At 39.0% G+C, this 27,334-nt stretch overlaps 2 protein-coding genes across 2 annotated transcripts in view; one reads left to right on the top strand and one right to left on the bottom strand.

The window, feature by feature from the left end:
- The window catches only part of st6galnac5a (ST6 (alpha-N-acetyl-neuraminyl-2,3-beta-galactosyl-1,3)-N-acetylgalactosaminide alpha-2,6-sialyltransferase 5a), a 64,728-nt gene extending 59,290 nt beyond the window's left edge, over nucleotides 1–5,438 (top strand). Inside the window, exon 5 of the mRNA XM_024281930.2 lies at nucleotides 2,942–5,438. Coding sequence (XP_024137698.1) covers nucleotides 2,942–3,191 — 250 coding nt within the window. The 3' untranslated portion in view covers nucleotides 3,192–5,438. The remainder of the gene's footprint in view (nucleotides 1–2,941) is intronic.
- A 10,184-nt stretch (nucleotides 5,439–15,622) lies between these two features.
- The window catches only part of pigk (phosphatidylinositol glycan anchor biosynthesis, class K), an 87,957-nt gene continuing 76,245 nt past the window's right edge, over nucleotides 15,623–27,334 (bottom strand). Inside the window, exon 11 of the mRNA XM_024281867.2 lies at nucleotides 15,623–16,908. Within this exon, the coding sequence (XP_024137635.1) occupies nucleotides 16,792–16,908 (117 nt within the window). The 3' untranslated portion in view covers nucleotides 15,623–16,791. The remainder of the gene's footprint in view (nucleotides 16,909–27,334) is intronic.

Below are 27,334 nucleotides of genomic sequence, written 5' to 3'. Positions count from 1 at the left end.
GACAGAAATCTTACATTGAAATGGAGCATTTATTTTTAAAAAGCCAACACACTGATTAATTACTAAATGCTTTAAATGATGCATCAAATTCGGAATGAAAGCAGCTCTTATGTGACTCCAGCATCAGCAGAAGGCTTTATTTTACGTCAATGCTCACTCTGAACAAACATTTCAACACATGACAATAATTCCCAGTAACGTGATTCATACTCTGATCATCACTGAGCACCACGGAGGACTTTGTGTCTCATTCATTGATTCGCTCTTTTCAATAGAAAATGCATTATTAACAAGAAATTATATCAACTGAAATGTGCATTTTTGTGCATTTCCACACTTTTTGAGTTTCTGTAATGTAATCTGGGTCATTTCACGGATCAAACGATCAATCGATTAACAGAGTTGTTCTTGTAATTATTATGGGTCACAGTGCTTTCCAGGATCTCCACATCCAACACATAAGTATAATAATAAAAATGGCCTAAAACACCATCCATTCACGCAATCTTTACTCCTTTCTAAAGGTACATATCTGACAGTTAGCAGAGTCACAGAGTTCCGGTTCTTCACTTCTTTCTATTGTAAAATGGTTCTCAGCTGCATTTTAATCCTCATTATGCAGTTTTTAGCCAAAATCAAAAAGCCTGTGTTGTTTTTTAAGACATAGTTTCTGCAGAGCAGCAGGAACTCATCAGAAATATGTCTCTGAGTTGTAGGTGGGACTGATGGTGCGGAAGTAACTCTACAATGATATCCCATCATCCCAAAGTTTACACTCTCTCCTGCTAGTTTATAGCCCCTCTCAACTCCAAATTAATCATGCAAAAAAAAAAAAAAGGCGAGCAGTCAGAGATATGTTCAGTTTAGATCCAGATTCCAGCTCAGACGAGGAAAACAAAGACGTTCATGGATCTATTTGTCTGTAAGTGGATGATTTAGAATTGGAGAGGAGCACAGATTCCATGGGAAATCGCTGCATCACAAACCTGAGCTTTTTCAAGTTGCAGGATGTCATCTGCTCCGGATTCATTACAATTTACATAAAGAAATACTCAGAAATGCAGTTTTAATTCTAAAATATTTTACATATGTTCTCCATCACAAGGAAAAATGCTATGAAAACAGGTTAAAAAGAAACGATTTGCATTGGAGTGGGTCTTTAAAACTGTTACACCTGCAGCATCTACATCATGAGCTTCATTTTGTTGAGCTGCAGAACTTCAACTCTTCACTTTTATGTACTTTTTAATGGAAGATAACAAGTTCATCTAAAAATAAGGACACTTATCAGCTTGTATCAGACAGAGCTCCTCATTTAAGGTATCTAGAATACACTCTCACCTCCCCACCACTCTGATCGTCTTCATCACACCTGTCTAACAATATCTACAGTGTTGTCTTCACCTGTCAATCTAAACCTGATTAGACTGCTGCTAAAAAAAGAGAGAAATACATGTATTTTATCAGAGTTAGTAAAGAAAGTCAAGAAAGTTAGTTTTGTGGAGCTGATGCCTTGCTGACGTGTTCCTCTAACGTTTGGCTGAAGAACATTTGATCTCTTTAAATGAAGGACAGCTGTTGTGACAAAAGATGTGGCTATTTTCAGGAGCTTAAAATTAACTTTTTACACAAGAAGTTGAATTGACTGAAGAAAAAACTTAGAGCTGCTTAAACCTTAAACAGAAATCTAGATTGTTTTTGATTTACTTACTGCAAACTCAAGAAGAAAAACGTTATGGTAATTTTGAATTAAAAACACGTTGGATGTCAATATATTAATTTAAACAAAAATGTTCTTCAGTCTGTTAACATTTATCAAGGGGACAACTCATCTGTGTTTAAAAGAAAAATAATACACTTGAATGTTTAAAGCGCGTGTTAAAGTTAAGGCCCGGGCGCCGGATCCGGCCCTCTGGGTGATTATAGCCGGCCCACCAGGTAATTTTATATTTTTGTTATTAACGGCCTGATGTTAGCTTGCGCTGGTAACGCATTGCAACATATTCTCATTCCCAAATCGTCACATACTGACGTTTGGTTAAGGACCGCTCCCGTCAAACATTGACGTTTTGGGTGGTACTGGGATGTTGACCAAGCCAGTATCCCAACCGTAACCTTAACCCAGTACCGGACAGTTGGTACCGGACGTGGATCAGTACGAGTCCCGGATGCAGTACCGGTTATGGAAGCGGTACCAGATGCAGACCAGGCTAGGGTTAGGGTACTGGTGCCGAAGTTTGGTCCGCGTTAAAAAATTATGTTTTAAAATGTATTTTTAGTGTGTTCAAGTAAATATTCATCCTGTTCGGCCCGCGACCTAAAGTGAGTTTTGGATTTGTTCCCCTGTGCGATTGAGTCTGACATCTCTGGTTTAATGTATTGTAGCGTTCTTCGTTTGTTTACCATAAGTGTAAAAGTACAGGAAATAATGAAAAACTTCAAACTGAGGAGAAATGTAAAAGATTTTTTTGTAAAAAATTTGCTAAAATTTCAGCCAAAATCTCCAAATGTGCTTAGAATAGCCACAGATATTGGAACACATGTTCCTCAAACCAGGGAGTAAACAGATGTTTTAACCATTACCATTGAGTTCATGGGAACCTCCCAGTGCCTGCTTCCATTCTCTTTGTTTTAAGCTTCAATCTGGAAGTCAACAAATGACTAATGAGATCATGTAAAGCAATCTCACATGCTCACATTTTTCTGCTTCATGGCCTTTTAAACTTCTGCTATAGGAGTTTTATGTCAGCCCAGCAGCAACTTTTTACAACTAATTTTAGCTATTTAATTTCCTACCGAGAGAGTTGACTTTTTAGGTCATTAAACAAGTTCAATTTATCTTTGTAGGCCATGCAAATGACACAAGAATGAAGGTCAGCCCCCAAATGCTTGTCTAAGTGCTTCTAAATGTCAGCTGTCTCTTCTGGTTCCTCCTCTGCAGGGAGCCTCAGCACCAGTCCGTCCCCTACCACTACTACGAGCCGCGTGGCCCCGACGAGTGCGCCATGTACATTTCCCACGAGCGCGGCAGGCGCGGCAGCCACCACCGCTTCATCACGGAGAAGCGAGTGTTCGCCAGCTGGGCACGGACGTTTGACATCCACTTCTATCAGCCGGAGTGGAGCCCCGCGCCTCTGCCCGCCAACCGCACGCTGGAGGTCATGCAGCCCGCAGAGCCCCAGAAGACGTGACTGTCTGAGGAACGCTCTGAAGGTCGCGGGCAGCTGGCACTGAGGGGACAGCGAACCCTAAAAACACAGGACAAAACACGGCACAGGACAGGACAACAGTCCATAGGAGAACCGAGCCGTGATTCTGCTGAGCACTTGTAGCTGCAGACCTGAAGGTGTTCCGTCTGAACCAGTTCAGAGCTGTTCTTGTTGTCAAGTGAGGCTTCCACACCGATGAGATCATCAGAAACCTTCTCAGAGCATGTGGAGCCTGCAGGTCTTTGTGCATACACGAGTTCACCAGAGGGATCACAGACACGTTTGGTCTCTCCATGAGGTTTCCAATGGATCCAAGCAGGAATCACGAAGAGAAATATTGTTTTAAATTTAGCTCAGTAAGTAAGTGGAAACACATGACAGTGCTGTCAGTCAAAAGTAAAATGTACATCTTCAGAGTTCTTTTTTTATTTTTGCAGTTTGAGATTTGGTTAAAAGAGATTGAATCCACCCCTGTTTCACGCAACTAAACTTCAACCCACTTCAAAGCATTTGAATAAATCCTATCCTTCACTTTCATTTATTCTGTCTTTGAGATGTGCGCGTTGTGAGTTCATGCAAGTCAAGCTTTGCACTGCAGAGCTTCCTGGATGATTGACAAGTGTGTAGCAGTCCATGGGAGGTTTCACGGCGTGTGCACTTCTCTTAGCGCCCGATGTGTATGTCATAAGACTTTGTTGGCTCCCGCAAGCGGTTAATAGAGCGATTTATTTAACTACAAGCTGGATTTCCATGTAAAAGCACAGCCGTGTCGCACGAGACAAGTGGGAGATGAAGATTGAGAGCGCCGGTGTTGCTGCAGCATCCATTCTGCCGTATTCATCTGTGGCTGAATCAGCGCGCAGCGGAGAGCAGGTTTCTCGTTGTTTAGACGGATGAGAATCTGTCACTTTCTCCCTCTGGACTAATGGATGTGCTTCATGTGGACTCCTCCTCCTCTGGTGTCAGTCAAGAAAAACTTAAAGGACAAATAGTTATCTTAATGATACATGCTGATGTCAAGCCCTTATCTGTTTCTGCCGCTTCCTTAACACAGAAGTGATGTGACAGCGGCTGTGGGTTAGATATGTGGGTGCGTTCACCATGACAGCGTCGGCGCTGAAAGCAGCCTATATGTGGCGAAGATGTTTTTATTTTCCAGAAATGATGATCCATTTTACAGTATTCAGAGTGCATGAAATGCAAAGTGTGAAATGATTACATTCCTTATTAAATTTCAACATAGATCATGAAATGCTGCTGCAACTGACTGTTGGAGAAAATCTGAAAGTGTTGTTAGAATTTAAAAAAAGTAAAATCATGCATTATGCAGATTTTTTTTCCTACATCCAAGAGACATTTTTTAAAAACCAAAAGTAATCATCTAAATAATTAAATTCCAGTGTTTTAATTCCTTCACTTGGTTTTATTGGAGTAAAATCCCTCACGTAAACATGCAGCTGCATCTTCAGAGATTTGTGAAAGAACAGACTGACAGCTGCAGCTTGGACTGAATCAACAGTGCGCCCATCAGAAACTCTTTTTACTTTTATTTTCCTCTGTAACTTCAATTCTGATGGAGAAAAACACTTCCAGTTTGCAGAGAAACATTGGTTGTAAACTGTGACTCACTTGTATCCTTGACTAAGAGCAGAAAGTATTTTTTGCTGCTCTTTTCATCCGGTTACGGCATAAGGTTGTGACATGCTAAGATAATCGTGGACAACAGGCCGAGCTGCAAGGTCCCTTCATTATTCCAGGAGCTACAAATACATTCCTTACAATGTTCCTGTTTGAGAGCTGGGATGTTTTCTTCTCTTTTTTTGCAGCTGTGGCTCTGAAACATGTTTCTGCCTGAAGGTTAGGCACATAGATCAAGGTAACAAAAGGAAATCAAGAACACCGGAGGCACAGCTCACCTCCATTACGAGGCTGAGGAACCTTCACCCGATCGATACGACGCCCTTCATTTGCATCGAGGAAGATTAATAGCTCGTCACAATTCTGAAAATACGGCTAAACTAAAAAGAAAAAAAAAAAAAGAATTCTTCAGTGTTCAACATAAAAAACCTACGGATATCAATGATTTATGTCATTATTATAAACGTTTTGATGAGTAAATCTCTTGGGATTTAAGCAGCATCTCACCTTATTTAACAAATGTTACTTTATGATTGGATTAACTAAACAGAGTTCAAACTACCTTAAAAGTGACTTAAAAGTAAAAAAAAAAATTAACAATGTATATTTTCCATTAAACCTGATGATACAATTAAAACTAAATTACCTTGACCTACATTAATTTAAGTGACAAAAAAGCTAAAAGAAATGTTCAAAAAATCTATAGAAACTTTTCTGAACTTATGTGAAGGGTTCAAAAAGGACAACACTGTCATGTCTAGTTTGGATGTAAATATCCTTTAGAAACTGGATGTAAAGGAGCTATATCAGGGGTGTCCAAACTTTTTGGACAGATTTGGTGCTGTAAAAAACATACATTGAATACAAATGAACTATTTAATGAATATTTTATTGAAATGGGATCTTTTTCATTTTGAAATTAACTTAAAATATTTTTACCCAAATTGTGAATTTCACATTTGAAGAAATCTCTATTAAAAAATTGTCTACATTAAATCTGGGTTCATGTGAAATGTTCCATAATATTCATTTTTAATCCATTAGCACTGCAGTGTTTAGGTTCTTTAATTTACTATAATTTCTTATCCGCTTACACCACATGTGTCAAAGTCAAAGCCAGGGGGCCCTAGGTAATTCTATCCAGCCCTCCAGGTCATTTTATTTTATTGTTATTAATAGTTCCATGTTATCTTGCATTTATTTTTAACTAGTATAATTTTGAGAGTAAAATATTGAAGGTTTAAGTTGATTTATTCTGGAATAATATTTCTGCCCTTTTATTATTCATAATTATGTTTAAAAGTTACGGTTTTAAACTTTTAACAATTGGTTTTCTGTGAGCTTTTTGGACTATTTTGGCATTTACTAAGATTTTTTTGGGGCTATTTTGGAGTTTAGCTAATATTTCAGCTACATGCTAGCTGTTTTGGCTAATTTAGGCAATTTTTCAGTTTTTTTGGGACCTTTTGAAGTTTATCTATTTTTTCAGCTACATGCTAGCTGTTTTGGCTAACCTAGTTTTTTTGTTTGTGTGTTGTTTAGGCTAATTTGGCATTTTGCTAATATTTTAGCTGGCCATCAGCTTTAGCGTTTTCAGCTATTAGCTTCAGTGATTTCAGCTATTAGCTTCTACGTTTTTATCTATCAGCTTGAGCGTCTTCAGCTATCAGCGCCAGAGTTTTTAGCTATCAATTTCAGCATTTTCAGCTATCAGCACTATCATCTTTAGTGGCCAAATTCAGCTTACAGCATTCACACTAGCATTATGACAGGAAATGCTATATATCTAGTTCATAATTATTTTAAAGTTTCAAAAATGTAGTTTTAGAGCGTTCAATAAAAGTTCATCCTGTTCGACCAGCGACCTAAGGTATGTTTTGGATTTTGGCCCCCTGTGTGATTGAGTTTGACACCCCCGGTTAACACGATGAACGTAATTCCAGTAGATTCTGAAGGAGAAAAGCGGCTCGATGATAATACATATATTTATTGTATTATTATTTAGAAGTACAAATCACTGTGGTTTGGTCACAGACACAAATAAATGTGTTCTTCTTGTTTTGCCCCCCAGGCTCTAAAGGTCAGTTACCCTCAACTTTACAATGACGTATAATGTATTCAGCCAATCACAATAAAGAAATGATACACACAGTTTTAGAAAGTCTTGCGAGCCGCATATTATTTATTTTATGAGAAAAGCCTGAGGGCTGGTATGGAAATTGGAATTTTAAAATTTCATTGCATTGTATTTAGAGCAGGCATGTCCAAAGTGTGGCCTGTGGGCCAAATGCGGCCAGAATTCAAATCTCATGAACTGTCATAAACTCAATAACATCACCTTCTAAAAACTGTGTGTGCCATTTGATGATTGTGATTGGCTGATTTCCATTAAAAGTCATTAAAATGGTTCAAAGGATGCAGCCCGAATGATTGACCCTCGCCTATTTCCTTCTCACCAAATCTTTGCAAAACACTCCTGGTTTAGAGCATTGATGCTTCCAACACATGTTTAAACTGTTGAAGGAACAAGTGTGTCTGTAGATCCTCAGTACATTTATAACTGCTTACAGGTCTGGCACAGTTTGTCTCACTCCTCCAAGTCATTTACTTCACTTCCATATTTGAGGTTGAGCTTTCACACGTACCTCGACTACCTGAAGGAACAAACCTGCCGCTGTGAATGCGGCCTAACTTACTTTATAACACCATTAAGTAACAGCGAGATATTTTTGGTCATTCTTTCTCAGAATTCTCTCAACCAATCTGTAGAGTATTGCTGTCAAAGCTCCTATTGATCGTAGCATCATACCTGGGATGCAAGTAAATAGAGCACAGCTGGTTTGGGTCACAGATGCTCACACCGCGGGAGCATGTTTCACATTACACTTAATCACCAGAGACAGCGACACCTCTCCCACATCCACTGCAGCAGCATGCTTTGACCTGCTCCTCACTTTATCCTCCAGAAAAGGTGAGATGTTGATCCAAGTAAGGAGAGATTTGCCTCATTTGTGTAAAAGGAAAAATATTTTTACTTTCATTCTGAGGGGTAGGGTAGCATTAAGGTTTGGGGATTACATTACATCCCAAACCTGAAGGGCCAATGGGAGAGAACAGGAGTTTACCAACAGAGAAAATCTTTAACATACTGTAACTTTTCAACCTTTTACCACAATCAACGTAATTCCAGTAGATTCTGAAGGAGAAAAGCGGCGTGAAGAATCTACTGGAATTATGTTGATTGTGTTAACAATTGAAAAAATTACAATAAATCAAAGAGTTAATTAGTTAATGAGTTAACTTAAAATAGTCCCTATCACCCGTGGACACACTTATACACACACTGGGGCCAGCAGAACAGCCATGCAAGGCGACAGCCAGGCCACCAAGACCAATGTTAGGTCAGTGCCTAGCCCAAAGACACTTTGACACATGGGCAGACAGAGCAGGAACTAAACCGACAACCTTTTGATCAAAGGTCAACCGCTCTACCTCAGCACCAAAAAAACATTTACTGCATCTGAGAGGCTGATTCAAGGGCCAGTGACCTAATGAAATGTGAAAGCAAAAGGGCAAAAACATCTACTTCAAAGCTGCCCTCAGTCGTCCTTATTCAAGCCTTCATCCATGTACTAAACCCGCTTTGTCCTGGTCAGGGTCACTGGAGCCTTCCCAGCAAAGGTGGGGTTCACTCTGGACAGTTCATTAGTCCATGGAGGTCAACACCCAGACAAACAATCACACAGAGCAACAATGTAGAATCACCAATTAACCTATGAACGTGGTTGTGTCCGAAATCCCTCCCTAACCCCTAACTACTATAAAAGTACATTTAAAGTTCCCTGGATTTTAAAGGCAGTTCGGACAGCATGCTCACTACTTTTCTTACGTTTCTTCTAAACGCCGGATATGACGTCACCAATTTCACAAAGTCAAAATCGAATCAAAACAAACATTTTACAACGTTTATTTATGACTCCACTGTGTTCTGATGGTGAAAATGCAAATGGCTTATTAAAAAAATAACATTGAAACACTTTTTTTTGTTCGAAATTGTTTGACCACAATGTATTGTGGTCTAAATTCGCTAATCTAGTGAGCATTGATGCATGCTAGTTTTTCACACAGACTTCTGGGAAATTTCTAGTGCACTCAAATTTGGAATTAGTAGATTTGGACAGTACTAGAAAACTCACTATTTCATGTGTCAAAGTCCAGGTCCGGGGGCCGAATACGGCCCTCCAGATCATTTTATTTTATTGTTACTAATGGCTCGATGTTATCTTGCGCTTTGTTCTAACTTGTATAATTTTGACAGAATCTATTTTTATGGTGGGGAAAATTTTGAAAGTTATTTAAAGTTTTAGTTGATTTATTCTGGAATAATATTCCTGCCTTTTTGTTATTCATATTTATGTAAAACAGTTACGGTTTAAATGATTTGAAAATTGGAATTCTGCTAGCTTTTTAGACTATTTTGGCACTAAGATTTTTTAGACAGTTTTGGAGTTTAGCTAATATTTCAGCTACATGCTAGCTGTTTTGGCTAATTTAGGCTTTTTCAGTTTTTTAGGCTATTTTGAAGTTTAGTTTATTTTTTCAGTTTCAGCGTTTTCAACTATTAATTCCAGTGATTTCAGCTATAGATCTAAAATGTATCTAGAATATAACTAGTTTCTAATTATGTTAAAAAGTCATGGTTTTAATGTTTAAAAAATTGTTTTAGAGTGTTCAATAAATGTTTATCCTGGTCGGCCCTTGACCTGAAGTGTGTTTTGGATTTTGGCCCATTGTGTGATTGAGTTTGACACCCCTGCACTATATAGTGCAGAGGGGGGAATTCGGACAAAGCTCATGTTTTTGAGAGGATGCTGGAAAAACCGACACATGCAGAGGAGAATATCAAACTCCACACAGAAAGGACCCAGCTGCTCGGTTATTTTCTCAGAAGGAACATTTTTCTAAAAAAGAACTGATGGACTAAAACACAAAATGTACTCCACATCCTATTTAGGCAATATATGATATAAAAATAATCAAATAAATGTTTGAAGAGTGAACTACTAAAATAACACATAGAAACTTTAAAAACAAGTGCATTCATTGGTTTGTAATAGTCAAGTCAAAAGTTTTAATCTGTGAATAAAAAGCAACACAATTAATTGAAAATAAATCTTTTTTACTTTTATATACAAGATCCAACATGTTGGAAACTTAAGTGAGAATGTGTCAATGTTAGATGATGTTGACATTTAACATCAACATGTTGACAATTTATATTCATGAAAAAAATCTTTTTTTGCTATTTTCACCCCTCAAACATTTTTTAAATACATTTAGAAAAAAGGAAAATCTTCAAGGAGCAATTATTTTTAATGTATAACTCTTAAAGAGAAAAGAAAAAACCTCAGTTTTCACTTTCATACAGAGAGATATCACCTAAGTTCATGAACGCAGCTCTGCTGGTTGGTGAGGTTTTCTAACATTTACGTTTCTATCCACTCATTAAAATAATGTCACTGCTTTTGATAGAGAGCTTAGATTCAACAGCTTTAATGATTGTTAGGGACCAAAGAGAAATGCTTGAGGACACACAGGTATTAATTAAAAACCAAAGTGGCTTTTATTTTATCTCCAAAATCCAAATAGACCTGGGCCTGTTAAATTGACCAACATAACATAACTGGACCCAAAAGAAGAACATTTGAGTAGAAATTAACTAAACTAACACACACTCTGTAACACAAAGGGGTTATAGGGTCTGATCACCTATACAGCATAAAGGGATAAACAAATATAACTCAACAACAACCCAGCACTAATGAAAGCCCCCCCCCCCCCTATAGTGTTGTCCACACACCACCTAACATATGATTAAATACGTTAATATCATAAACCACAGCTGTTGATTAATGTGTGTTATTGTATTAAACTGAACTAATGAAACGTGTGATTGTTTATATCCCCGTGTGATGCTGGAGTCCATCACTATAATCAGCCTGATGTGGTGTTAGGTAGAATTCATCCTCAGTCTGAACTTCTTAAAAAACCCTGTTTGTTGGGCCGTCAAACCAAGAGATCCTCCTGTAAACAGAGACAAAACAAACTGATCAGATGTACAAATTTATTCTGCTGCTAAGTTTTTCATCACTTTTTAGGGACATGAACAACTTAAGCTATTGTACAGGTAAAAACAAGTATATATACTCTAAAAACAAGCCCCTTAGAAATAAGTCAAAAAGTCTTAGCCCACTGGCAGATTTTCTTTGAATAAGCAAAATTATAAAAAAAATTGCCAATCCAAGAATTCTTATTCTAAGACAAAAAATCCAGTCACTAAAAGATGTTTTCACAACTAAGATTATTTTACTATTAAAACACTTTCTTGGTAAGATGGTTTTTCATTGCAAGACCATTTTTCTTGAATAATTTTCATGAAGAATCAGTTTTTCAGTGTAAATCTTGAGTTTTGCACATCCAGGTAAAAACAATGAACTTGTGACCAGAAATCATCTTCCTGTACGGCTGTGATGTGTCTGATGGACGATGCAGACCAAGATGATGGGATGGTTTATCCTGCTGCTGCCTGTGAATCTAAGTAAATCCATTCATGTCCATGTGATCCTGGCGATGCTAAAGTGTCTTTGCGCTTAAATGACTTTATAGTCCTCACCAGTTTGTTTCTTTTGAAGATCCACTTCATTTGGAAGGTGTAAAAGACCGTCACAACTCTGCTGCAGATCAAACGAGTGAATTCTTTTCTGATACAGAGGATGCTTCAGCAGCAAGTGAACCCTGATGTGGTTTAGGCCAGTGGTCCCCAACCACCGGGCCGCGGAAGAACAAATAAATAATACCGCAAATCGTTTATTTTGAAAATATTTTATTTTGAAAAAGAACTGGACCTTTTTCAGCGACACCTTCACGCTGTAAACTTTGGTCAGGGGAGTAAAAGGACTATGTCTGAACATTCTTTTGTTTTTGAAAATCAACCGGATTCTCTCCATTACATTTCAGTCACTTTAGCGCTAAAAGCAGTCCGGCGGCGTGTAACAAGAGAAAAGTTGTATGTGGAACCTTTCTCTGCAAATGGATGGGATAATGACAGGAATAGAAGAACAGACAAAGAACAGGTCAGTCCAACACGCTGCGCCTGTTTGCACAGAGATGGGACTGGAGTGTGTCTGGAATATTTTTTTTTTAAATCCGACCCTCCAGGAGGGATATGAAGTTCTCTGTTACGAGGGTAAACCGCATCGCACTGTGAAGAGCTTTTCTTCAAGTGAGGGCGCTCTGAACCACAGAAGTTTACATTTAAATGTAACTAATGACTTTTTGTTGTAGCGGGACCTTTTGAAAGTTATGAAACCACTGTTTTTAAGTATATATATTTAAGCGCTGGAAGCTCTGCGCTAAAGCTAGCGGACCGGCAGTTATTGGTGACATCATCGAACGAAAGTGACGTCCGAATTATGAAACACTATTCTCCATTTGGAGGGCTAAATGGGAAGGGAAGAATTTGGATTGGGCCTACGAGACCTTATGTGTTTTATCAATCCTCCATAATCCACACGTCCGAGGACTGTGTGAAATGATGATCAAATCTATTGTTAGAACTGTTTATTATTCCGTTTGAAGCACATGTTGTTATTCAGGTATAATGTTTCCTCATGGGCTGACCAGTCCAGAGCCAAAAACAGATTGGAGACCGTAGTTTAGGCGTGAATGGAGGACAACCCAGTAAACAAAAAGAAAACCTAAGAAAATGAGTGACATATAGTAGGGAAGAAAACATGAAATATGAAGAAGTGCTAATCCAGAAAGTTTCCGGAAAATATTTACTGAACGTCTTTTCTTCCCTCTGAGCTTGTTTAGACGTTATATCTGAAATAAACAGCTGTACAAATTGAAAAACAAACCAAGTGAAGGCCAGACTTTCAAAAACAGTCTGCTGGAGTAGAATAGTCTGAAAAAAACCTTTGAATTTAAAAATCTTACTCCCGTTTGTGTGTTATTGTAATTTTACATTGATATTATGCATTACATCTAAAAGCCAATCCCAGCTGATGGTTTCACTTCCTGAGTCTGGTTCTGCTGGTGGTTTTGTCATGTTTTCTTCTTCAGTGTTGATTCTCCCTCTTTGTCTAGACTATCACACTAAAATCCCTCCAATTGTTGGTCACTTCTAGAAAATATTATCAAAAAACTGGTCAAATTACAACCAAAGTTTAATGAGGTTTGTGTAACACTCTGTGAATTGGTGCTTTATAAGAACTGATTTGAATTTATAAAACTTAGTTCAATATTACATCCAGATTTTCAGATGTTTATGTTTGCTGGGAAAGCAGCCAGTGCCGCTTTTTCTTTTTTTGCAGTCATTTAATGTTATTTTTATGAACCAATAAACAAAACATCTTTTGTAGCTAGCCAGACAATTTGAGGCTTTGCTGTGGAAGGTTCTACGACCAGCTTGAATACTTTACAAGTATTTACACATCATCAGTGTATAACTATGAGACACATTTATGAAGCATTCATGAGATTAACCCTTTAACACCGGTGATACTAAAACAAAATCTTTAACATACTGTAACTTTTCAACCGTTAACAACGTAATTGCAGCAGATTCTGAAGGAGAAAAGCTCTAGCGAGCTCCGCTATATTGAGCTAGTGTGCTCCACTGCATTTATCTAGCAAGCTCCACTGTAGTAAGCAAACGAGTGTCGCTGTGGTGAGCTCCACTGTAGCTAGCTAGCATGCTACGCTGTATTGAGCTGCAAGCTCCGCTGTAGCGAGCAAGCGAGCTCCGGGGCATCCAGCTAGCAAGCTCTGTTGTAGCGAGCTAGCGATCCACTGGAATTATTGTGTTCACTATTAAAAAAATTACAGTAACTCAAAGAACAAATACTGGAACTCCAGCGTTCAAAGGGTTAAACACCGTTTTAAAGAAGCGCACAAAGATAATCTATTGATAAAGGTACAGTCTGCCTTCTGTTAAAACACCAAATGACCAAATTTAGGCCCAGACAGCAAAAGCATGGAGGAACTGGCTCACGTTATGGATCAGAAGAGTCTGGTGGCTGCTATGCGTTATTCTAAACTCTTTGGTTTTTGCTGATAATTGAAGAAATACGGAAGCGTTTTTGTGGTTTGTTTAATAATCTCCTTTAAAATGACACGGTGAGTTTTGTTCATTTGCTCCACATTTTATTTTTAGATGTTTGTATGTTTTCATGCTCTGTTACAGGAAATATACATGTTTAATTAATACATTCAGTCTCCTTGCATGGAAATATGAAAACAGCTACATCCTTTTAGATGTGCTGAACCCTAGTTGAGGCTCTGCTTCTTTTTATCTGTTGCCATGGTAATTACATCACTTAATGAGTTTCACTACAACTTTTTATTTTGCTTTTTCTATAACTTATGAAAAATGCAGAAGCTGCTGCCTGAAACATCCAGTTCCCGTCTTTATTGCCTGTCTTTGCTCTGACGTTCATTTTTCTTTGAGTGTGAGGAGAGCAGATGTGGAGACTGGAACTGGAAGGTCCAGTTGAAAGAACTGAACAGCATTTGTCAGAATAAAATCAACTTGGTCTTAAATCAAGATAAAATATAAACATAATTCATTTCCCAGGCATGACAACACGACACACCGCGTATTAAATAGTCCGCTTTTGTAAAAAAAAAAAAAAAAATTTACTTCAAAATATAACAAGACGGAAGTTCAAATAATTTATTCAATGTTTATATTTTTCTTAAATAAAAATGCATAGATGCAAATGATCAAATGCTCCTCAAGGTTTGCTGAACATGGAAATGACCTTCCGACACAAAAAGGAGATTAATAGGATTTAAAAAAAAAACGCACTAAAATGTCTAATAATGTAATCGCGATTAAAGCGATAATTTGACAGCCCTAGTTAGCTCATCCATGAATGATGATTTTCAAACCCAAAACTTGTTTAAATTTTAAATTGCAAACACTTTTGAATTTGCATCAAAAGCTGATGAATCTCTTCATTCCTGGTTTTAGCTGCAGGATTTCAGCAGAATCTTTTCCTCATTCTGTTTTGTCTGAGGCTTATTTCACATCAGTACAACATGTGGTAAGAATTTACAACATTTTACAGTCAAAATGGCAAAAAAAAGACAAAAAAAAAAACTGCAGTGAGAAATTGATGAACCCGTCAAAAATTGATCAATTTTAGCATGTGTGATGAATTTGACCCTTGTGTGACTTTTCCTTTTCCGCCTGGAGTGTCGCCCTCCCTGGAGATGGATGCTCAGACACGCTGCTGTCGGACTTCTCCCTGGAGCGCGGGGCGTGGCAGAAGATAGACGCGGGTCTCTATTAGCACAGAAAAGTCACGGCAAAAGGAAAGATAATGCAGCTACACCTCCAGAAAAAGAGGCAAACCGAACAGAGTCCACCCTCAAGTGGGTTTAATATCAAACGACAGCATTCCAGGTGCAGCAGCTTTGGGTTGTGTCATCTAAGAAGCACCATTTGTGTGTGGAGACTAGTGATGCTGCTTAGTTTTTGTTTTGTTTTTTTATTTCACACTGCAAAAAAAAAAAAAAAAAAAGATCTGCATTAAAGCCTCTGTGGACTTTTTGAAGTGTTTCCAGAAGAGAAAAAAGCTCAGAAGGGTGGAAGTCAGCTCAGTCTGCACAGATCCAAGGAAGTCTTTGAGGAATAAAAAAGCTTTAAGTATCATTCAGAGTTGGGTCCAGTTAAAGCAAATCTGATTAAAAAAAAGAGATCACACAGATTTAGAGGGGTATTACTTTGTATTACTACTAAAGACCAATTAATACAGAAGCAAATTGGCTAGCTTAAAAGAAATAAATATGGCTTTATTTAGTTCTTTATTGAGAAAATCCTGCAGCTGAGGAGAGAAAACCTTTCAGGGAGCAGGAGGAACAAGATTAGAGTAAAAACCATAAAGTGAAGAGTGGTGGACGCTGCAGCGGCTGTCCAGTGTTTCATTTGTCTGGTTTCCATTTAAGCAAAGAGGCAGCTTGGCAGCGCAGCTGATGGGTGGCTCCTCATTCTGAGGAGCCAAGATAAACTACCACGGCTTTGATTCAGAAGCCCCGCGCCTCCTCCTCACCCAACTCCTGTTAACAACGACCCCAATACAGCACAGTTAGACAAGGTGAGAACAGACAAGGAAAAAAATGAAAGAGGCAAAACATGTCCCAGCATAACAGAGGCTCATTTGGAACGGCCCGTGGCTCTCCAGGCTTCCACTCACGAGCTGGAGATTCAGGAACAAACTGGCAGGGAAAAAGCTGTCCATCACCCAGAATACAATAAGTAGTGCACACGACTAGGGAGCTAATGGATGTTTTCAAAGGAAGGGCAATTTAGAAAATGGAACGAGGAGATGGCTCTATCGTGGGAGATGGGATTATGTGTGATTGCTATCCCTCATAAGTATGATAGGATGGCCAAAGGGGGTAATGTATACGGACATGCAAGACATTAAATAGTAACGTCTTCACAGCCCACTCGCAGCCAATCAGCATGCTCTTGCTGCGTGTCTTCCTTTTCTGACCCAGCAAATGTTTGGAGTAGCACTTAAACAAATAAGATGCTGCTGAAAAATGCACTCGCTAAATAAATTGAATCATCTGCTGGCTCAGTTCAGTGCATTTTAAACTGGATCAACGAGGAATCGCTTAAAGCCGGACTCCGTGGAACACAGAGCTCTGGAGCAGAATAGATGCTCCACGGAACACAAAACACAGGAGCTTTCAAAGAAGTACAAACGGGTACGGAGAGTTTCCGTTTTGACTGAAGCAGTAGTCAGAGTTGGGATTCTTTTAACATTCTGGGTAAAAAAAAAACAGTCAAAAGCAGCACTTTTTTCCCATAAAATCTCTTGCAGTCTTCCTCATGGCGTCTTCAGAAGTCCAACAGTGCAAAGCCGAACTCTCAGAAGATGTGTTTGAGATGCTTGACGCCGTACGTCTTGAAAAACACCAGAAGGATTAAAGTCCACAGGCCCAGGATGAAGCCGTCAGGGGGATGCCAGTCTTTCTGCTTTGGTTTCTGCAGTGGGGGAGGAGGGGGGGAGAGATTGCAGGTTAGTAATAGTGTGTATACTTCTCCTGTTGAGGCCACTGCTGATTGTTCTGTCATTCACACAGGCAGGTAGGCACAGAATAACACACACTCAATTTATCTTTTCAAACGCTTTACCCCCCCACCGCCGTCTCGCACACAAACACCCAGAAAAGCGAGGGGTGGGGCTCATCAGCAACCCCCCCGCCTTGTGTTTGTCTCATTCACTGCCACATCATCACTTTGTGTATGATTATACTTTTAAATCTTGCTTGTATTAAACATGCATCTCACAAGGAGCGCATTTATATGCTAATGCGGCAGCAATATTCAGTGGAGAGATGAGATTTAACCTCTAAAAATTCTTGCGAGAGCTTCTGGCAGCAGCAGCAAAAGCCGTGGATGGGCTGTGAGGACGCGCTGAAGACACTTCTGTAATCTCTCGCCACAAAAACCTGCCATTATCCAGGGGGGAAATCAACAGTTTGGGCCCCCGAAGCCCAACTCAACTGCAAACAGGAGTGTGGGGCCATGCGCTCCTCTGAAGGCCGCACACGGGGGGGTTCAGCAGGAGCCGACAGGCTGAGGGATCAGAACCTGGTGAGGAAACCCACTGCTGTCATTAGCCACCCCCTCACGGCACAATTACAGCAAAAAAATAAAAAATAAAGGAGCTTTACTGTGTTTTTGCTCACGGATCAAACTAAAATGGGAACATTCAAGCTTAAGGCAAACATCATTAATAAATCTGAGGCTTTATTTAAACGAGTTCAGTACATGCGCTTTTTAATGTACATTTATAAAAATCCATCCAATTCCTGTTAGGAAAGTGACTGAATTCATATGAATGTCATTAAAAAAAAAGGAAAACTGATGTTTTAGTGTCAATTTTAGGAGTCCTTTAAAAACCCAACTCCACAAAATTTAGTCTTTTAAAGTTCCCAAAGACCATTTTTTTTTATTTTAAAAAAGCGTTCCCAGTAGTGTTTTAATTATAATTATGAAGTTTTTAACCAAAATCCTGCAACCTAAATGTCCTAAAAGTCATTTTTCCTTTTTGATCTGAAGCTTCTGTTTCCAAAATATCCACTGAGGGGCGTGGCTTATGGAGCTGAGTAGCCCCGCCCCTGATCCCCTCCGCTCTGTCTGATTATGATAGCTCTGTCTCGCTAGCATAAATCTTCACCGCTGCTAGATAAAAACATCCACCACTATCAGTAATGTCCAGCCGTATGGTTCTGATCTGGATGTCAGCTGGACGAGGAAGTGAAGATCTTCATGGACAGAACTTCCTCCAAAATCCTGATTCTTTCTCCTTCCAGTTCACCAAAGACTCTTTTAGCTAATTCTCCAATGTTTATTGACTGTGATCAATACATTCAATCATTGGTTTCTCAGAGTTCTTGATAAAATAATCAAAGCTAACATCAAAATGCTCTTTCATTGATTTACAATCCTTTCCAACTGCGGTCAAATGAGCCGCCGTTCACATTTCCGTGGTCACATCAAGAAGCTCCGTGGAGTCTGGTGGAGATTTTCCAGCGTTCTCAGTCCTGCTACCGTAAGTATTGGATGAAACTCACACCAAAAGTCCAGTGATGCTGATTTGACCACAGAAATGTGAACGGCGGCTCATTTGACTGCAGTCAATGTGAAGATACCATCTTCTCTTCTCCAGCAAAAATGCTGTTGGAGAAAGATTGTCTTTGACAAAGACTGAATGGACCACAAGCTCATTCTGAATCCTCCACTTGCAGACAAACAGATCCATGAACGTCTTTGTTGTCCTCATCTGAGCTGGAATTTGGATCTAAACTGTACGACTGGATAGTTTTAATATTGATCGCCATTTATGTTGCATTAGTGATAATAGGTTGGCAGTGTGAGGGGCTGTAAGCTAGTGGAAGGGGCGTTAACAGAGAGATGATGGGAAAGGGGGGTGGATGATCACAGTGCGTCTTTAAAACAGAATTTCACACATTAATAGAAAAGGGAACTATTTTTTTTACTTTATATATTACAAATCAAAGTAGAGAAACTAAATGAATCTGCTCCACAACAGCTTGATAGTGTGAACAGCAATGAGTAACACAATCATAAAGTCCATAAACACAATAAGTGCACAACACTACAAACTGAAATGTGGCAATACATTCTTAAGTTTTTCTACAGTTTTTTTTTTTTTAACTTATTACATTTATTCAAAGTTTGTCAGAAAGAGAGTTGTCAAAAGCACCATGTCAGGTCAATCTTCAAAACACATGAACCCTATGCTCTAGTCATGAGTATATCAGTTCAGCATCTGGACCTTTCTGCACAGAAACATATTTCGACTGAGTCTGACATGGAGTCACACAGCTGAATGAAGCTGTCGCACCGTAACTGTGCAGCTGAGCTCCATTCTGTCCAGTTGGTAACTCATACAGACCCCACAGGGACAAAAACATATGCAGCGATGCACTGTTGTGGAGCCAAAAGGGACGTGAATTTTTATATTCCTCGTGGTCAAAACAGGCAAGATTTAAGACGAGGCAGACAAGCAGCTCCTTTACTGTGAATGATAACAAGGCTGCACGTGTGCATGCATTTGCTCCACATATCCAGAGATATTGAGGAGTTGTTGCAGCTCTGATTTAACAGTTTGAGAACACTGAGCAGTAATCACCTCTGAGAAGCAGCTGAACAGGTGAGCTCTGGAGATATGAACATCACCTTGAAGTGTTACTCTGCTGGAGATCTCTGTGGAATAGTTTGTGTCAATCTCTGATCAGACAGGCTGTCATGCACAGAGACATACCATTATGCGCGTGCTTCTCTTGTTTACTACTTTATAAAGATATTTACGAGCTGTGCTAACTTTAAACTCACTAAACGTTATAACTTACAGCTGCTTCTCCTTTATAAAAGTTCTGCTCACAGAATGATAGGAAATCAAACAGGTTCATATCTTAAAACAGAACAACTGCAGCAGCATCCATCACTGCAGTATCACACCATCATGTCGTACCCTGCTCTTCACTGGAGGAGGACCAGGAAATAAACTCAGAGAACTCAGTTCAAGCTGGGCAGAAGGGGGCAACAAAAACACCTCGGAGGATGACTGGAATGTGCTACCCTTTGTTTTTGTTACTCAAAAACACTTCTAAATTAAACATTTGCATTTGTAAAAATGTGAATGAATTATGGCACCACACATTTCCCACTTATAGCCTCCCAAGCCATCACAGGTCCTGGTTTTTGACTAAAGAGCTGATCACCACTAGGGCTGGGCGGTAAAACGATAATGATAGATATCAGGGTAGAACTTTTTCTCGACAGAGGAATGAGAATTTATTTTGAAGGGTCCAAAATTGACACTCACCAGTTGTGAGCATTTTCTCTTTTTTGATATAATATATATATATATATATATATATATATATATATATATATATATACACCCTTTCTTAGTTTTTTAAAATATTAGTTGCATTATGTTATGTACATCGGTTATGTTGAAACCATGATGGAAATAATATTTAAATCTAAACAACCTGCTGATTATTATACATTTCTTTTTTGAGCCGCAGAGCGTTCAAATTTGATGAATATAGTTATTTGGTTTATATTGTGGTATATATCATTATTGCACAATATGGAAAAAACTATATCGAGATATAAAAAATTCCACATCGCCCAGATCTAATTACCAACTTCTCAAAGCATCTCCTTCAGTTTTTAAACAGACTTTATTGCTTGATCAGACAGAGATGATACGTCTTTATCTATGTACGGATATTTTACCACGCTTACACAGATGAAACAAAACCTGAACTCGCCGTTTCTGGATGGCTATGATTTATGAACTGTTCATCAAAACTCCAAACACTTTAAGGTTGAGTTAAATGGGAATGCTGAGACAACATTTCCCAAATTTCAGACTCACAGAGAGCATTTGGATTACCAAAGGGTCCAATGGCAAACATCACTCAAGTCAGCAGTTTCTTATTTTTCTGAATATCCCTTTTGTGTAAGAGGGGAGGACTGCTCAGTGGCATTAAAGAAGAGGAATCCACTGGTATGAATAGAAGATGGCACACTGAACAACACTGGAGAATGTGCTGAGCATGTCCTGAGTCTGACCCAGGACCATCCATAAGAAACCAAATTTAAAGAGTCTTTGGCAGCTGAAATCCCACACTGGCCGAGGCTGTAACATTTCAAAATCTCCTTTTTACTGGTACTGCTTTATAGACCGTCTTAACTAATTAGACTGAAGCAAAACAATCAGGTTTTCAATGACTTGCTGCACGATGGAGTAATGATAAACTTCACCCTAATAATTATGGTCCTTAGAAGGATTCTCTTTCAGACAATTAACTAAGGAACTTTTATTACTGCTAGAAATATATCTGCTTTAGAGTGACCAAAATGCTTTTGCATTGGCTGAAGAACTCCAGCTTCGTCTAAGCCAGAATTAGTGAAGTGGAATCTAGTGAAGTTCGTCTCAGGTTGTGCGATATGCTGTCGTTTCTTCTTAGCCCTGTCAGTTCTTTACAAACTCTCTGCCAATTTCCAACTCGGGGAGGCAGAGGACGGCCGTGAAATTGCATTACGTCTGACTGCAAATGTATTTAACAGCTTAATCAAGTCAAATCAATACAGCACGACTTCCATCCAGAATGTTAAAGCCAGACAGCGGGGCTTTGCAGCCCACGTCAGACCTGAGCCTGGGGTGGGAATAATGCTGGGCAGTCCAAGTCCAAGGTTAAGTGCTGCCTATTAAAAGTTATCAGCACATGACAGGTATTAGGTTAGAGTTTGCTGTCCATATTCTAACAATGTCTGACAAGAGTACTAAAGGGCAAATCAAATGAGAGGGTGAGGCTGCAAAGCAGGACTGGAACATCAGGAAAGTTTATGTTTCATGGCTGTGAAAAAGAACATTATCCCTTGGCTGCTACTTTTTCGACAAAAGTATGCAGATAGTTCTCTCTGTGTTTTGGTTTTTCTATGGTCCTGTTTCTAACACAGGACACACGCTTTGATTGATACGCAAACACTGGTTTATGTAAAGTTCTCACACTTGATAGTCGTGTCTGTGCATGGCAAATGATAAGAGGCAGATGTGTGAGGAAAAACTCAAAACAAACTATGAAAAACCTGAAAACACTCATAAAAGAATCCTGATCGGACAGATTATCCATTAACTGTTCTTTCATTCTTCCTATTGTTCCAAAGAGAATGTAGAGATAAAACCAGGAGCTCATTACCATTTAGGAAACTGTTAACAGAAAACAAGGGAACTTGTTTGAAAAAACAGACGTTTCCTGGTTCATGAAGATGAGGTTGAGTATTGAGCCAAAAACAGTACCAGAGGATGAGGCTTTAGGATCACATCTAAACAACAAATCAACATAACAGATAATATCAAGAAAACAAAGTATGAGGCTACCATCAAACTTTGAACTTACTAGTTTTTCACAAATGTGCTTTAAAGGGGCCATACCATGATTTTCTTTAGTCTTTCAGGGTGAACTATATCCATAAAAATTATCATACATTACCTTTGGAACACTTAAAATCAAAAATATGAGTTATTTTTGTGAGTTTTTTCCCCGCGCTGAAGTAAAACGACTCCATCCTTGAGGCTCCGCCCACTGCTGCATGTTTCAGGACGTCATCCTAGACTAAACTGTTTGTTTGGCAGAGCGTCTGCATTTCTTCCATGAAAACAAACATCATCCAAACTTTTTAAAAACGGATCCACATAACATACATCTGGCCTTATTAACCCCAGCCGTTGCTACACTGGTTCACAACACAAATACACTCGACGTCTGCACAACAGGACACAATTGTTGAGCTATGGGTTTTTTTAAAGAAGTTTTTCCTTACCGGGAGGGAGGATCTAAGGCAGTGTTTCTCAAATGGTGCAATGGCAGGGGGGGCGCAGGACAGCCGAGGATCATGCAATTTATGTTAGTTATCGGAGAGTTGATCGGAGGACCGTCAGTGATTGTGATATCCACACAGAGAGAGGGGAAATATTTAATTAAACCACAAGAATTGCAATGGAAAAATGTTTAAAAGAGATGAAAAGACAAGGATAGAAAGAGAGACAAAAAGCTGAGCGCATGCATTGGCACTGTGTGTGTGTGTTAGCGGGGTGGCGCGCTTACACGTGCAGCAGCGCAAGAGGGAGAGACAGAGAGACAACATAAACACAAAACGTAAAGAAAATGAGATTATTAGAAAAGAAGAAAAACTGGAACCATGTGACTTTTATTGACAGTATGAAGGAAGAGAATCTGTAGGAAATAATTCTATAGAAGTCAATAACCAACCTGTGCAGAATCATCTCTAAAACAGGGGGTGTGCAATGGTAAGTTCTTCATTGGGGGGGGCGTAAGAGAAAATAATTGAGAAACACTGATCTAAGGGCAGCGATAACCAGTTTCATTTATTCCGTTTAGCTTAGCAATTAGCTTTTGTTTATATTTTATGACCGACCTTCTGCTTCTGTAAAATTACCGGCATGAAGCCCAATGAGGCAATTGTTTTTGTGATATTGGACAATATAAATAAAATTGAATAGAAGGAAATACAGTATTGTGCATCTAAGATAAAAGTTTTTTGTTGATCACCACTAGTTCCGTGGAGAAACTGAGTGTTGGTGTTAGACTGGGGGCGGAGCTTTCAGAGTAGACTCTTCTTGAAAGGGGCTGTTCTCAATCTGTGACATCAGCACGTGAGGACCTGCTCATTTTCGTGGGTATGAGATGGACTGGTACTCGAAGAGCAGGCTTTTAGAGGATCAAAATACAACTTTGGGGTTCTTTATAGTTAAGAATGGACAGTATGATACACTTAAAAGCTCTAAAAGTTGTCTTTTTTATGGTATGGCCCCTTTAATATTACTTATATGCTAAAACTTTAAATGAATATATTTTTTACTTTTGCTTTGTAGCAAACTGTGTGGGATGATATAAAATCACATTAATTAGACGCGTAGACCGGAGCAGAGTGACAGAAACCCAGAGCTCAGTGCTTCAACACACAGCAGAGATAATGAAACACAAACCACAAAACATGCTTTTAGCATCTGAATGAAGGAGTCTTTTGTGAGGCTGACAGAAACCACAGGAATCATCTGAAGGGGCAGACACACTCCGGATGGAGGTTTCGTCTAGAAATAGCTCGAATTTTAAAGGTTCTGCTGAACAGTTCTTTTCTCTTCAGGGTTTTATGATTTGTGTAGATGTAGTTTTCATGATCCCATTAGTATCATACTGTTATGAATAATGTTTAAAACACAGATCCTGATTTGATTGGCTGTGACAGTTTGCTTTCATCCTCAGGACCAAATTGTACAATATTATTAAAAAACACCAATGGTTTGGTCCACAACAAAAAACCAAATGAAAATGTTCAACACTTCATCCGAGGTCTTCTTTGTTATAATTCCCACAGCACTGAATAAACCGAGCTCCTCCTTTTGTGTCTCATTCTCACTCAGCTTCAAAGGCCAAGAGCTTTTATGAAAGAGCACAGGTAGTGCACCGATCATTGTGTTAGGAAGACAGCAAGTGGTTCTTATCCTTGTGTCTTTCATCAACCACACAAACACTCAGCCCGTCTAAAGAGTGCTCTGCACAAGTGTTGTGTCTTTTATTTTATTTTATTTTACAAGAAACTAGGCGTTCTTGTCATTTTATTCTAGTCTTTAAAAATAGTTCTTCACATTTTAAAAATATGTTTTTAAACATTGGGAGCTTTTCTACTGATTCATAGTTCAGTGTTTGCAGTGGTTCACTTTTACCTGGTTTGTCATCCATTTCCGTGCACACGTCACTAGTTTGTTGTGATGTTTTTGTATAACACCTCAATGCTTGACCTTCATTCTTCCTGCTCTGAGGTACATCTTTAATTATGGCAGTGCTGTTTTTTCTCACGTGGCCACATTGTTCCTGTCAGCTGGAAGGTCAGCTGTACCGTTCTTGGCCACTCCGGTTTAAATGTTAGAGAGGGAACTTGGTTTTCCTCTTGCTGGCAGGTTTAGGGATGGTGCTTACACGCATCACAGATCTGTTTGTGTCCCTATTTGTTCTCCTTCAATCCCATAAAGCAATAATGTGTTAATAGGAACTACAAATGAGTCAAATTACTGCAGAAAATATCTACATGGGCTTGTAGTTCTGGCTGCTAACATTTACTGCATATTATGCAGTCTTTACTCCAGCTATTGTTAAAAACTGTCACTTATATGACTAATACTGTTGCTTAAGGATGTAAAGATTCTTTGTGAATCGGTTAAAAACCGATTCAAACACATCAACATGTGCATCATTGCAGAAAATTAAAAAAATGGCTTGTCACGGCCTGTTTCTAAATTTAGAAATGCAGAGTAGATGACATTTCTCCATGCAGGCTCGCTGTGAGTGTGTGAGTCGCGGACTGGCTGCGTGCTCTTCAACTGGACCCGCCTACTTGGAAATTCCCACAGCTCCTTTGGATTTAAAAGTTTCACATAAGTCAGTCCCTCCAGGATTTCGCGATGTTGCGATCGCAACTATTAATGCAAATTCAAGCAAAGCCAAGATTTGTTTCTCACACTGCAACTTTATATTTTCATCTTAACTTTACTGCAATTTTGACCAACTTACCGTGACAACAGTCATGGATGACGATGCAGCTTCACCACTGTTTCCCCTCTGACTCCTTCCAAGAAGCCGTGCTCTTTTTTATCAACTCTCTTTAGCTCTCCGTTTCATTTTCTCTACAAGCTGCGCGTGAACGGTCATTTGCCCTTAGTGCGAGCGAAGCAGCTTGGGGGGGAGGGGGGGCTGAGTGGGCGCGGGTGTGGAGTGGTCCATCGCACGTGGAGCACAATATGAACAGAGTATGAAAGGATTTTTAGATCTTTTCAGTATTATGTACAATTGTTTATTTGTATTGAATCCTTTCAGTTAGTAGGGAAACTGACAGTTTGATGTAAGGGGCAAAAAGAAAACATAGTTGCCTTAAAATACTTTTTATTTATTGTGTTGAGAAAAAAAATGTGAAAAAATTGAAATTGTGACTTTAAACCTGTGAATCGAATCGAAGCTTGACTGAATCGTTACACCCCTACTGTTACTTCTAATATTGACACATAATTATGGGCTATAATTAATACTATGACCTTAAAACAACCTATTGACACATAGAAAGTGTGTTACGGCTGTGGCCGTATTTGTTTTTGTATTCTCTTTTTGGTTCTGTGTATTTCTGTCAGAGTGGGACTCCTGTGTGTTTTGTGGATCTTTGTTTCTTTCTGTGTCAATTCCTTTCAGTTGTAACAAGTGAAACTATAATAAGTCTTCATTAGTCATCTCAGGCATTGTCTTTTTTATGTAGTGTGATCATATTTTTATTTGTTTGACTTCTTTGTTTATTTGTTGTGTCTCCATAAATGAAAAAACAATTAAATTCCCTCCCTGAAGAGCATTCTGCTTTTTGAGTTTTTATCATGTTCTTGTGGAATTTTTCTCATGATGGAGGAGATGCAAAAGAGAAAATTAAGCTTAAAATTGCATTTCTGAGTATTTCTTTATTGAAATCAAGTGGAGATTAAAAAAAAAAATGCAGTCAGAAAAAGCTTGAAACCGTGACTTAGGTGCTACACAGGTTGTTTGATTTGTGCTAAAGATAGCATAATCATAATTGAAAGGCAACTGGGAACGATTTTAGAAAAGATCAAAATATTGTTGGAGCTGGACTTTCAGACATAAATGCCAAAAAATAAATAAATAAAAAGCTTTAAAGTGATGAGCTAAGTTGCTTCTATTCAGTTTGGAACTAAGCCACTAAAGAATTCCCCACCTATTAAAAAGTCTTCTGGTTCCTGCTTTCTTTTTTATCAACAAGGCAGATAAAACGGGTGGTTAGGAGCGCCGTGTCTGTGTGTGTAGCAGGTTATCTGCTTTCATGATGCTGCAGCTCCAAACTGTTTGTGCAGACACAGAGGAAGCTGCAGCTTTGAAAGTTTTAAAGGTAGACTGCCATTTCAGTGGATCTAAGTAAAGATGGCAGTGTGCAGCTTCATTCCAGGGGGAATAAATCTTTCTCCTTAAAATGACGGTTAAGTTGTTCATTATAACAAGTCGGCTTCACGGTAACAATGCTCTGCGACCTTTCACGTAGTCAGATTAGTTCTCCTTTGAACACTGATCAACTTTGACTCGTCTGTTCTAGTTAAGTTGAAACAGTGGCAGCTGTTCACATCACAAGCTCATTTGCTAGAGGGCTGGAGGCTCCTGCTCCTCCTCCTCTATGCTTTTCAGTTCGAAGGACACAAAGCAGTGACAGGACAAAGCAAAATGAATACTGACTGGCCAGTTTAGACAGCTGTCTTAAGGTCACATACATCAAACAACACGCATGCAGCCCGAAA

This window comes from Oryzias melastigma, linkage group LG17 (assembly GCF_002922805.2).
Source record: "Oryzias melastigma strain HK-1 linkage group LG17, ASM292280v2, whole genome shotgun sequence".
In the NCBI taxonomy this organism is placed as follows: domain Eukaryota; kingdom Metazoa; phylum Chordata; class Actinopteri; order Beloniformes; family Adrianichthyidae; genus Oryzias; species Oryzias melastigma.
This window is presented reverse-complemented; position numbering and strand designations above follow the sequence as displayed.